Source organism: Cebus imitator, unplaced genomic scaffold (genome assembly GCF_001604975.1).
Source record: "Cebus imitator isolate Cc_AM_T3 unplaced genomic scaffold, Cebus_imitator-1.0 Scaffold388, whole genome shotgun sequence".
Taxonomy (NCBI): Eukaryota; Metazoa; Chordata; class Mammalia; order Primates; family Cebidae; genus Cebus; species Cebus imitator.
Window position 1 is genome coordinate 237,197 of NW_016107703.1, and position 12,303 is coordinate 249,499.

Consider the following 12,303-nt stretch of genomic DNA (forward strand, 5'->3'; position numbering starts at 1 on the left):
GAGAATGCCCCACCTCTTCCCACCGAGGATCTGCCTCTGGAGGAAGGCAGAGCTTTGGACTTCCCTCAATCTGTGTCCGGGGCCCAGACCCTGAGCCTCCCCGAAGCTGGAGCCCTTCTGGAAGCCTGGCCCTGGGGGCTCCAGCTGTGTCCTGGCCCTGGGGGCTCCAGGACATCCAGAGATGTCCTGCTGACATCTAACCACAGTGCTTCCTGCCATCCACTCAGCCATTCCCACCGCCAGCCAAGGGAGGGGCCTGAAGCTTCATCCTGTGCTCGGGGCTGGAAGCAAATCAAGCAGGGACTATGGCCTTAGTTTCCCTGCCTGTAGCATGAGCCACCTGGATGAGGTGAATCCTGGTCCCTTCCAGCGCTGTGCACACCCAGGCAACAAAGTTTTCACCCTTCAAAGCCCCCAGCCAACATCACTTCGTAATTGTCTGTGATGGTGATCCCAACACCCACAGCCAGAGGGCGACATCTGCACGAGCTGAGCCGTCTGCCTAGGACTCTGCAGGGAAGGTAGGGGGGCAGGGGGAGAGTACCTGCAGCTGCAGCTGGAATGCAGCCAAATGGAAGTTGGTGACCGCCTTCCAGCACCCCTGCCTGGCCAAAGGGAGACCTTAGCCCACAGGACCACCGCGTCAGCAGGACAGACACCCCCTACCCCCATGTCCCAAGCATGGACAGGGCATGGCTCCAGGCTCTGGTAGCTCCCACCAAGAGGGGGCCAGCAGCAAACACAGACAGGTGCACAGGGATAGCACACGAGTGAGGAGGGTGCTGGGACAGCTGGGACTTTCTCTAAAGGTGACGCCTGAGGCTACAGGACAGAGTCACCCAGGAGCAGGTTTGCCTGCTCCAGAAGGTCCTGGCCTGGGGAGCAGGCACGCCCTGGGAGGGCTGAGCCAGGGTGTGCGCTTGGTGGCTTTGGGCCGGGCGGGCGCTGATGGGGAGGTCCAGCAAGGCAGGCCTGAGAGCTAGGCACGACTTCCTGAGCTTGTCCCCCACCTGGGAGGCTCCCTGGAAGGACAGTGTGGGTGGAGGGGTTGGGGAGAGCGGCCAGGGTGTCCCAGGTACTGATGGGCCTCAGCCTGGGCCCCTTGTGGATCCCTGGAGGATGTTGGATACAGTGATGTGCCCCTTGTTCCCATCTCTAAAAGGGAAACAGGCCAGGGACAGTGGCTCACGCCTATAATCCCAGCACTTTGGGAGGCCATAGCAGGTGGATCACCTGAGGTCGGTAGTTCGAGACCACCCTGGCCAACATGGTGAAACTCCATCTCTATTAAAAATTCAAAAGTTAGCCAGGTGTGGTGGTGGCTGCATGTAGTCCCAGCTACTCGGGAGGCTGAGGCAGGAGAATCACTTGAGCCCAGGAGGCGGAGATTGTAGTGAGCCGAGATTGTGCCACTGCCCGGTGACAGAGCGAGACTCCATCTCAAAAAATAAATAAAAATAAAAGAGGAACAGTGGCTCCAGTCATTGCAGCCTCGACCCCCATTGCCCAGGGCTGTGGGAGGGTCGGAAGCATGAAGGACAAGGAGTGTGTGGACCTGCTGCAGGCACGGAGTGGGACTTGGTAATGGTGGCCCCCGCGGCATGAGCCCAAGCGTAACCAGAACAGGCCAAGAGGTGGGCTGAGGGCCCATGTCCCACTCCCAGGAGCCGGGGTGGGTGAGTTTTCCACAGGGGTCTCTGCACGGGGTGACAGGGACCCTCAGGGCCCCCCAACACCTTGCCAGACCTCAAAGAGTCCAGGGACCTGGCTGTCACTCCCTGCCTCCTGCCTTGACCCACAAAACCCAGAAATATTTCATTTCTTTTACTTTTTTTTTTTTTTTTTTGAGACAGAGTCTCCCTCGGTCGCCTAGGCTGGAGTGCAGTGGCTCAATCTCAGCTCACTGCAACCTGTGCCTCCTTAGTTTAAGCGATTCTCCTGCCTCAGCCTCTTGAGTAGCTGGGATTATAGGTGTGTGCCACCAACCTGGCTAATTTTTATATTTTTAGTAGAGATGGGGTTTCACCACATTGACCAGGCTGGTCTCGAACTCCTGACGTCAAGTGATCCGCCTGCCTCGGCCTCCCCAAGTGCTGGGATGACAGGCGTGAGCCACCACATTCTGCACAGAAAACAAATGTTTCAACACACCTCTTGGGGCATGGATTTTTTTTTTATTCAGGTGAAATTCACATAACATCAATGTTTAAGTGAACAACTCATTGGCAGTGAATACCTCTGCAGTGCTGTGTGCCTGCTTCTACCTCATTTCAGGACTCCTGTCACATGCCCCAGAGAATCCCTGTACCATTAGCTGCCCAGCCTTCCTCCCACAGCCTGGCCCTCCTCGGCCCACCGCAGACCTCTCCCACCTGTTCCTGCTGGGTGGCAGCTGCCTGGCCGTCTGACATAGGCAGGTGAGGGCACCTGGCAGCCAGCAGGTTCCTGAGAGCCAGCTGCCACCCAGCAAACAGCCAGGAGGATAGAATGTCAGCCATGGGAGGGGATGGGCCTGCAGCCTGGGGCTCAGGTGGGCCACTGGGGACATAAGGTGCTGGCCGCCCCGCCCCATCCTGGCCTGGCACAGCCCTTCAGATCCCAGCCTTGCCCCGCCCACTATGGGACTGCCAGTGAAGGCCACGTGGCCACGAGAATGGCCAGCCAGGCTTCCCTGGAGGCTGGGCCTCCCCGGACTGGGCCAGGTGCTTCCTGCCAGCGGAGGTAGAGCTGGGTCCTATGACTGCAGGCCAGAGGGAGAGGAGGAGGCTGGACTGCAAGTGTGGGAGCGGGCGGACCCAGGCCCCCAGCAGGTTAGTGGGAATAGCAGGTGCCTAGGTCTGCCAAGAACGCTAGCAAAGCTGGGCTCCCAGGTGGGAGGGCAGGTCCTGGGGAGCCAGTGAGGGCCCCTCCTCCATGAGTGGCTGCACACTCCCTCCTGCTGGGGCAGGTAGTGCTGGCCTGTGCCTGCTCCCCAGAGCTCCCAGGCAGGCAGGATGGCAGGGGTTCCCCCTCCTCTGCCCCACTGGAAGACAGTCTTTGTCCCCTCAGAAGCAGGCTCCCTGCAAGCCTGCGACTCCAAGGTGGAAGCTGGTTTTACAAGGGGGAATCTAAGTAGGGCCCCCAGGTTGCAGGTGGCTGATGGGTAAGCCTGGGTGCCTGAGCTCGGGGCAGGGAGGGACCTGGGCCTTGTCCATGCATGTGGGGGCACGGCCTGGTGGGTGGCTCAGCCTCGGCGCCCATCTCACTGTCCCCTCCCTCCCCAGCTGCTTCCTGCTGCCGGACACCAGCACCTTTGCCCTCACTCTGGGTCTGTGTCCTCCCTCCCTCTGCAGATGAGTAATGTCTCAGTGATCCTGGGGACAGCTGGCGTCCCCCTGGTGTCAGTGACCTGGCCACAACCCAGCCCCCCGCCGTCCGTGCCAGCTGGGCTGCAGATGGACCGCATGGGGAATGGCTCCGCGCTGGCCCGAGGAGTCTCAGGCATCTTCGTGTGGACTGCCCTGGTCCTCACCAGCCACCAGGTAAGCCCTCCCGCCCCCAGCCTCCTTCAGGACCCCGGTCGCTAAGGGATGTGGCTGTGGCTCAACTGGGCCCCCCTGGGTGCTGCTGCTACAGAGGCTGTCAGAAGTGGCATCGGGCCAGGGCACAGGGGGAGGGGATGGGCGTTCCCCAAGACATGGCATGTGGGAGCTGGGCCTGAAAATGGGGAAGTCTGCCAGGCTGAGTACAGAGTGCCCACCAGGCAACCCCAGCTATTTCTCAGGCTCCTCACCTAGCTCACTGAGGTCAGCAGTGTGGTCCCATTTCACAGACAAGAAGACTGAGTCTCAGAGAGACCAGAGGTCTTTCCCAGGCTCATGTATCTGGAAAGGGGAAAGGGCCTTCTCCCTCCAGAGGTGTGGCACCCTGGAGAAGGCTGGCGAGGGGGTTGGCGGGGGGTTGAACTTTGCTCCATAGGGAGCTGGGGAGCAAAGGTTGCAGCTTGGCTAGAGGGACCGGGACTCCTGTGCAAGAGATGGGCGAGAAGCAACTTCCCCAAGCCCTCAGCTACACACAGCCCCCAACCTGAAGCAGTCCCCAGGTAGAAAAGCGGCCAGGCACTGTGGCAAGGAAGGGCCAGACAGAGGCAAGGAGGAAGCGATTGCCAAGGGCAGGGGCTGGGCAGAGAGGGCAGGGAGTCAGGGATGGTACCAGCCTGAGAGCCTCAGATATGCAGAGAGGCCGGGGCAGTGTGGGGGGCGGGGGCAGGGCCTTGTCCAGAGCACTTTACCCCACTGTGGGGAGGCGGCTTTCGGGAGGCACTGGGAACCCAGGAAGGCTGCAGAGATCTTGGCTGAGAGCAGAGCTGCTCCCTGGGTGCCAGGGGCACTGGCATAGGGAATGGATCCATAGATGAGCCGGGCAGGGGGCCATCAGGAGACTCCTGGGCTCAATCCATCCTCGTGCCTCGGTCTACCAAAGTGGTGGGATTACAGGCGGGAGCCATTGCACCCGGCCTACCAGGAAACTGGCTGGCAGGGACATGGGCACGAGCCTCCAAGGCAGCATCTTAGTGACGACTTATGAGCTGTTTATTAGCTGGTCGTGGGGGCCCGCATCAGTCATCCCAGCTACTCAGGAGGCTGAGGTGGGAGGATTGATTGAGCCCGGGAGTTCGAGGCTGCAGTGAGCTGTGACTAGATAACCAGAACCCAAGGTAGATTTGTATAAGCGTGGGCCTGGAGTGTGCAGAGCCAGGGAGGTGGTATGGAGGCAGGCCCTTCCTGTAAGACCATCAGGGGAGGCTTCCTGGAGGAGGCCGTCTTTGCATTGTAATTTTGGGAACTGGCTGTGTATGTGTAGCTATAGCCTGGCTTCAGCATCTTGGGGGCTTGCAGTCAAGACAGGGCTTGTGAAGGCCCCTCGGGCTCGAGTTCAGGCCCTGTCCCAGGAGTCTCAGGCAGGACAGGAGTGGCTGGACCCCCTCACTTTTTACCTGCGAGGACCGAGGCCAGAGAGGGCAGCAGCTGGTTAAGGTCGCCCAACCATGCAGTGCCAGCCCCGAGAGAGGTCTCCTGCTGGCTGGTCATGCCGTCCCTCCCAGGCACCAGTGGGGGAGTGTGTGACTGATAAGAGTCTGTTCCTGCCGCCAGCCTCCCCCAACTTCCTGAGCTGCACCCCAAGCAGCCAGGTGCACATAGCCTCTGCTCGCCTGCTGCTGCCACTCATGGCACCTCCTCCAGGAAGCCTTCCCCATGAGCTCCCGTGCGCCCAGCTCCCAGGCTTGGCTGCCTCTCAAAGACCCTGTGATTCTGTCGTGTCCTCACAGAAAACATGGAAAATCGGCCGGGCGAGGTGGCTCACGCCTGTAATCCTAGCACTGTGGGAGGCTGAGGCGGGCGGATCACCTGAGGTCAGGAGTTCAAGACCAGCCTGGCCAACATGGGGAAACCCCTTAAAAATACAAAATTGGCTGAATGTGGTGGCACAGGCCTGTAATCCCAGCTACTCGGGAGGCTGAGGCAGGAGAATCACTAGAACTTGAGAGACAGAGGTTGCAGTGAGCTGAAATTGTGCCACTGTACTCCAGCAGGGGAAACAGAGCAAGGCTCTTTCTCAATTAAAAAAAAAAAAAACATGGAAAGTCCAGAAAGGTTTAAAGGCAAACACTACAATCACCCATATTTTTTTCCCAGGATTTTTTTTTTTTTTAAGGCAAGGTCTCACTCAGTCGCCCATGCTGGAGTACAGTGGCACAATCATTTCTCGCTGCAGCCTCCACCTCCCGGGTTCAAGCCATCCTCCCACCTCAGCCTCCCGAGTAGCTGGGACTACAGGCACATACCACCATGCCCGGTTACTTTTTGTATTTTTTTAAATTTGTATTTATTTATTTATTTATTTATTTTTGTAGAGACAAGGTCTCCTTATGTTGCCCAGGCTGGTCTCAAACTCCTGGGCTCAAGCAATCCTCCTGCCTCAGTCTACCAAAGTGCTGGGATTACAGGTGTGAGCCACCATTCCCAGCCTACCAGGCATTTTTAACATAATTTGAGATCCTACTTTATCATCTTAATTTTTAAATGCTGCATTGTATCAGAGCATTTCCTTACACAGGTGTATTTTTTTTTCTTTTTTAATGTTTTTACATTTATTTAACTTTAAAAAATTTTATTATTTTTTTAAAGAGATGGGGTCTCGCTATGTTGCCCAGGCTGGAGTGCAGTGGCTATTCACAGGCGCGATCCCACTACTAATCAGCACGGGAGTTTTGACCTGCTCTGTTTCCAACCTGGGCCGGTTCACCCCTCCTTAGGCAACCTGGTGGTCCCCCGCTCCTGGGCGGTCACCATATTGGTGCCGAACTTAGTGCAGACACCCGATCGGCATAGCGCACTACAGCCCAGAGCTCCTGGGCTCAAGCGATCCTCCCACCTCAGCCTCTCAAGTAGCTGGGACTACAGATGCTCACCACCACACCTGGCTAGTTTTTATTACTTGATGTTTTGTAGAAACAGCATCTCACTGTGTGGCCCAAGCTGATCTCAAACTCCTGGAGTCAAGCAGTCCTCCCACCTCGGCCTCGCAAACTGCTGGGATTACTGGTGTGAGCCACTGCACCTGGCTAATTTTTTAATTTTTTCTAGAGACAAGGGCTCACTATGTTGCCCCAGCTATAAGTGTATTTTTTTTTTTTTTTTTGAGACAGAGTCTCACTGTCGCCCAGGCTGGAGTGTAGTGGTGTGATCTTGGCTCACCGCAGCCTCCGCCTCTCAGATTCAAGGGATTCTCCTGCCTCACCCTCCCCAGTAGCTGGGATTACAGGCACACACCACCATACCAGGCAAAATTTTGTACTTTTAGTAGAGATGGGGTTTCACCATGTTGTCCAGCCTGGTCTTGAACACCTGGCCTCAAGTGATCTGCCCGCACTGGCCTCCCAAAGTGCTGGGGTTACAGGCGTGAGCCTCTGTAGGTGTATTTTTTAGCATGGTTTTCACTGGTGGTACAGCAGCTCTTTGCACTGTTGCACCATGATGTGACCAGCTTGTCCCACCATGTGGGACATGCCTGTGTCTTCGTACAGAAACCTCCTTCTTTGTTTCTGAATATATTTGTTGCTAGGGAACAATAAAATTCTTTTTATGTTTTGTTTTGTTTTGTTGTTGACACAGAGTCTGACTCTGTCACCCAGGCTGGAGTCCAGTGGCATGATCTCGGCTCACCGAAACCTCCACTTCTGGGGTTCAAGCAATTCTTATGCCTCAGCCTCCTGAGCACCTGGGATTACAGGGGCGTGCCACCACGCCTGGCTAATTTTTTTAATTTTTTAGTAGAGATGGGGTTCTCCCCGTTGGCCAGGCTGGTCTCGAGCTCCTGAGCTCAGGCAATCCACCCACCTCGGCCTCCCAAACTGCTAGGATTACAGGTATGAGCCATGTGCCCAGCCCCTAGGGACAAATTCTTTTTTTTTTTTTTTTTTTTTTTTTTTTTTTTGAGATGGAATTTCACTCTTGTTGCCCAGGCTGGAGTGCAATGGCGAGATCTCGGCTCACCGCAAACTCCGCCTCCCAGGTTCAAGCAATTCTCCTGCCTCAGCCTCCCGAGTAGCTGGGATCACATGCATGTGCCACCACACCAGGCTAATTTTGTGTTTTTAGTAGATACGGGGTTTTTCCACATTGATAGGGCTGGCCTGGAACTCCCAATCTCAGGTGATCTGCCCACCTCAGCCTCCCAAAGTGCTGGGATTACAAGCATGAGCCACAGCGCCTGGCCAGGGACAAATTCTTAGGAATCAAAGGGCTTGTGAAGACCCCCCGGGCTGGAGTTCAGGCCCTGTCCCACCCCTGAGCCCACCGCCAGACCACCCTTGAGTGAGGAGTCTCAGGCAGGACTGGGAGTGGCTAGACCCCCTCACTTTATACCTGGGAGGACCGAGGCCAGAGAGGGCAGCAGCTGGTCAAGGTCACCCAGCCAGGCAGCGCCAGCCCCGAGAGAGGTCTCCTGCTGGCTGGTCATGCCGCCCCTCCCAGGTACCAGTGGAGGAGTGTGTGAACAAGTCCTTTGGATGCCTCCACAGCAAAAGCCAATCTACCTTCTGAGAGTCTGCCCAGCCCGAGGCCAGGACATGTCCCCTCTGTCCCCCGGGTCGGACACTTAGCTGGACTGGGCTCTGGAAACTCCTGCTGAATGAAGCAATGAGTGAGTGTTCCTGTGGCCAGCCTAGGAACAAACAGGACCCTCACTCAAGACCAAGGAGGTTATTCAGAAAAAGAAGGATCTGTTGTACAATGCCGTGACTATTATAAACAACAACGTGTTCTATGCTTGAAAATGGCTAAGAGTGGACATTTTCCGTGTCCTCCCTGCAAAGAAATGCTAAGTATGGGAGATAATGGAGATGTGACTGGGCTTGACTCAGCACTTTCCCAGGAACACACATACCAGACATCACACTGCACACTGTAAGTGCATACAATTTGATTTGCCAGTTTAAAAAATAAATTTTAGCTAGGCGAGGTGGTTCACTCCTGTAATCCCAGCACTTTGGGAGGCTGAGGTGGGCGGATCATGAGTTCAGGAGTTCAAAACCAGCCTGACCAACTTAGTGAAACCCTGTCTCAACTAAAAATACAAAATTTAGCGGGGCATGGTGGCGCATCCCTGTAACCCCAGCTACCCGAGAGGCTGAGGCAGGAGAATCGCTTGAACCCTGGAGGCGGAGGTTGTGGTGAGCCAAGATTGCCCCACTGCACTCCAGTCTGGGCAACAGAGTGAGACCCTGTCTCAAAACAGTAATTAAAATAAAAAGATTTTTGAGAAACATGGTTTTTTGTTTTTGTTTTGTTTTGTTTTTTGAAACAGAGTCTCGCTCTGTCACCACACTGGAGTGCAGTGGCACAATCTCGGCTCACTGCAACCTCTGCCTCCCAGGTTCAAGCGATTCTCCCGCCTCAGCCTCTCAAGTAGCTGGTATTACAGGGATGCACCGCCACTCCTAGCTAATTTTTGTATTTTTAGTAGAGACGGTGTTTGACCATGTTGGCCAGGCTGGTCTTGAACTCCTGACCTCAAATGATCCACCCGCCTCAGCCTCCCAAAGTGCTGGGATTACAGGTGTGAACCAGGACGCCCAACCATAAAAAGTAAATTTTTCAATTGTGTATTATTTTTAGTTGTAACCAGAAATATGTATTTAATATATACTTTTACATTGATACTTATATGTACTTCTATAGTAAATACGTATAAAAATATGTATCTGATTACAATAGGAAAAAATTTTCTCTAATAGTAAAAAGCATGCCCATTGTAGAAAACTAGAAAATGCAGGAACATAAAAGGTGCCTGGTGGCCTGTGCCCACCCATCCCCACCTCCTTCCTGGCTCACCTGGGCTGGTGTGGGGTTACCAGGTGGGCCTGTCACCCAAACTCTCCTGCACCCACCCACACCTCCTTCCTGGGCTGGTGCAGGGATGCCGGGTAGACCTGGCTCTCACCCAAACCCTCCTGCTGTGCCCAGATCTACCTGCACCTGCGCTCCTACACCGTGCCGCAGGAGCAGCGCTATGTCATCCGCCTGCTCCTCATTGTGCCCATCTATGCCTTCGACTCCTGGCTCAGCCTCCTCCTCCTGGGAGACCACCAGTACTACGTCTACTTTGACTCTGTGCGAGACTGCTATGAAGGTGAGCCCTGGGCTGTGTCGGGCTGGGGAGAGCGGAGGGAGAGACTCCCCAGGGCCAGCCCCCAGGAGCACCCCACTCTCCTGGTCCCTGTCGGAGGGGCTGCTACAACGGTCAGGGTTAGCGGCACTGGCAGGCCTGGAACACACGACCCCACAGCCTCCGGGAGAGGGGCTCAGTGGACCTGCCCTGGCCTGGAGGGGCCCTAACGGAGCACCCTGACCCTCTCGGGTGTCCTGCTGGAGATGGGGCCCTTCAGGGAGCCTCTGTGTGGCCTGCCAGTCCCCGCCCCTCCTGAGCATCCTCGTGTCCCGGTGTGATGGGTGCCATGGGGTCCCCGTGCAGCTCAGGGCTCATGACCAGTCCCCCTCTGTGCTCCCTGCAGCCTTTGCCATTTACAGCTTCCTGAGCCTGTGTTTCCAGTACCTGGGAGGAGAGAGTGCCATCATGGCCGAGATCCGTGGAAAGCCCATCAAGTAAGCCCCTCACCCCAGACCCCCACACCACACACACCCAGAACAGGGAGCCCGGGCAGCGCTGGGGCTCTTCTTCCGCGCCAGCTCAGGGACATCCCCCCACAGGTCCAGCTGCTTCTACGGCACCTGCTGCCTCCGGGGCATGACCTACTCCATCGGGTTCCTGCGCTTCTGCAAGCAGGTGAGGGGGCCCACCCGGCCCTGCCCCCCCTCCTTCCAACTGGCCCTGCCCACCCTCCTCCCACCCAGCCCTGCCCCCACCACCTGGCCCTGCTCCCCCTCCCACCTGGCCCTGCACCCCCTCCTCCCACCCTAGCCCTTCTGGACTTGGCCAACCCAGTGCCACCCCACCCAGTGTCGAGGGGCTGCTGACTGCTGGCTGCCCCATCCCCCATTCCTGGGTTCCGGGGGGACCCTGCCCCATACCAACCAGATGCCCTCCCTAGGCCACTCTGCAGTTCTGCCTAGTGAAGCCCGTCATGGCCATCACCACCATCATCCTCCAGGCATTCGGCAAATACCACGACGGGGACTTCAAGTAAGGCAGGAGGTTTGGGGGCACCTGGCAAGAGGAGGTCACTGGGTGGGGTCCCCAGGGGCCCGGGAGTGGGGCCCCACAAGGCGGGCTTGGTGTCTAGCCGAACTAGGGGTACCCCAGGACGGGCACCCACTTCCTCTCCACAAGAACCTCAGCACTGGCAAGGCCAGGGGGCTGGACCTCCCCTTGCAGGACGCACCGGGTTGAAGCTTCAACCCAGTGCCAGTGTCTGTAACGAGGACCCCAGGGCTTCATGGCAGCCAGTGATGGCCCCAGCCCCCACCCTGCCTTGGGCTCCCTTGACATATAGGGCATCTGGGCTAAGGGGGCCAAGGTCCATTCCAACCTGTTGGCTGGAAGACAGGCAGCCACCCAGCACAGGAAGGACCCCTGCCAAAGTCCATACACAAACTCACCAACACCACACATGTGCACACACGTGGTTTTACAGGTGCACACGCATCATATGTGTATGTTCACACATGCACACAGCACGTGTGCAAACCATGCACACAGCAAATTACGTATGTTCACACCTTCATGCACACATGCACACACATATGCACACACACATGCATGCAATGTGTGCACACACAGCACAACACACCCCACTCATGTGCACGTGCACACATGGCATACATGCACACACACTCATAGGTGCACACTCAGGCATGACACCTGTGTGTCCACCACACAGAGGACCTTCAGGCAGTGGCCAGGTGGACTGGATTGGGAGGCGGCATTTTGACAGAGGCAGCCTGGATGATGTCTGAGCAGAGGACAGGATCCTGGAATGAGGAGGGGCAGGGCTGGTAGGGAGAACAGCCGTGTGGCCCTGCCCTGCCCTGCAGAGCCCTGAAGCCACCCCCATCTCCCCACGCTCTCCTGCAGGCCCTGGAGTGAGGATCAGATTGGGCCAGGGTCCCTGTAGGGCCCATGCCCCTGGGTGGGGGCCAGGCTGAGGATGTGGCGGCGGCAGCTCTGGGGTGGGGAGGGTGGTGGGGGCGTGGGGCCATCCTGACCACAGCTCCTGTCTGGCCCAGTGTCCGCAGCGGCTACCTCTATGTGACCCTCATCTACAACGCCTCCGTCAGCCTCGCCCTCTACGCCCTGTTTCTCTTCTACTTCACCACCAGGGAGCTCCTGCGGCCCTTTGAGCCTGTCCTCAAGTTCCTCACCATCAAAGCCGTCATCTTCCTGTCATTCTGGCAGGGTGTGTGGGGCCACTGGGGTGGGGGTATGCCAGGGCTATAGTCCAGAGAGCCCAGGTTCACCTCACACCCCCATCCCAGGTTCACACCCCCATCTCGGGTTCACCTCACACCCCCATCCTGGGTTCACACTCCCATCCAAAGTTCACCTCACACCCCTATCCCAGGTTCACACCCCCATCCAGGGTTCACCTCACATCCCTATCCCAGGTTTACACCCCAATCCCAGGTTCACCTCACATCCCCATCCCAGGTTCATCTCACACCCCCATCCAGGGTTACCTCACACCCCCATCCTGGGTTCACACCCCAACCCCGGATTCACCTCACATCCCCATCCCAGGTTCACCTCACACCCCCATCCCGGGTTCACCTCACACCCCCATCCCGGGCTCACCTCACACCCCCA

General features: G+C 57.0%; 2 protein-coding genes across 3 annotated transcripts in view; one reads left to right on the top strand and one right to left on the bottom strand.

Annotated features, from left to right (window-relative positions):
* Positions 1–2,352: 2,352 nt before the first annotated feature.
* Positions 2,353–12,303, bottom strand: part of MAFK (MAF bZIP transcription factor K) — a 28,349-nt gene continuing 18,398 nt past the window's right edge. The window contains exon 3 of the transcript XR_005196811.1: positions 2,353–2,363. The gene's annotated coding sequence lies outside the window, so the exon portion shown is untranslated. The remainder of the gene's footprint in view (positions 2,364–12,303) is intronic.
* TMEM184A (transmembrane protein 184A) overlaps positions 2,673–12,303 on the top strand; it is a 12,258-nt gene continuing 2,627 nt past the window's right edge. Inside the window, exons 1-7 of one of the 2 annotated variants that reach the window (XM_037731240.1) lie at positions 2,673–2,721; positions 3,264–3,521; positions 9,507–9,672; positions 10,055–10,145; positions 10,251–10,326; positions 10,592–10,683; positions 11,820–11,896. In XM_037731240.1, coding sequence (XP_037587168.1) covers positions 3,333–3,521; positions 9,507–9,672; positions 10,055–10,145; positions 10,251–10,326; positions 10,592–10,683; positions 11,820–11,896 — 691 coding nt within the window. In that variant the 5' untranslated portion in view covers positions 2,673–2,721; positions 3,264–3,332. Of the gene's footprint in view, positions 2,722–3,263; positions 3,522–9,506; positions 9,673–10,054; positions 10,146–10,250; positions 10,327–10,591; positions 10,684–11,726; positions 11,897–12,303 lie in introns of both variants that reach the window. The other variant, XM_017508225.2, reaches the window with a different exon arrangement.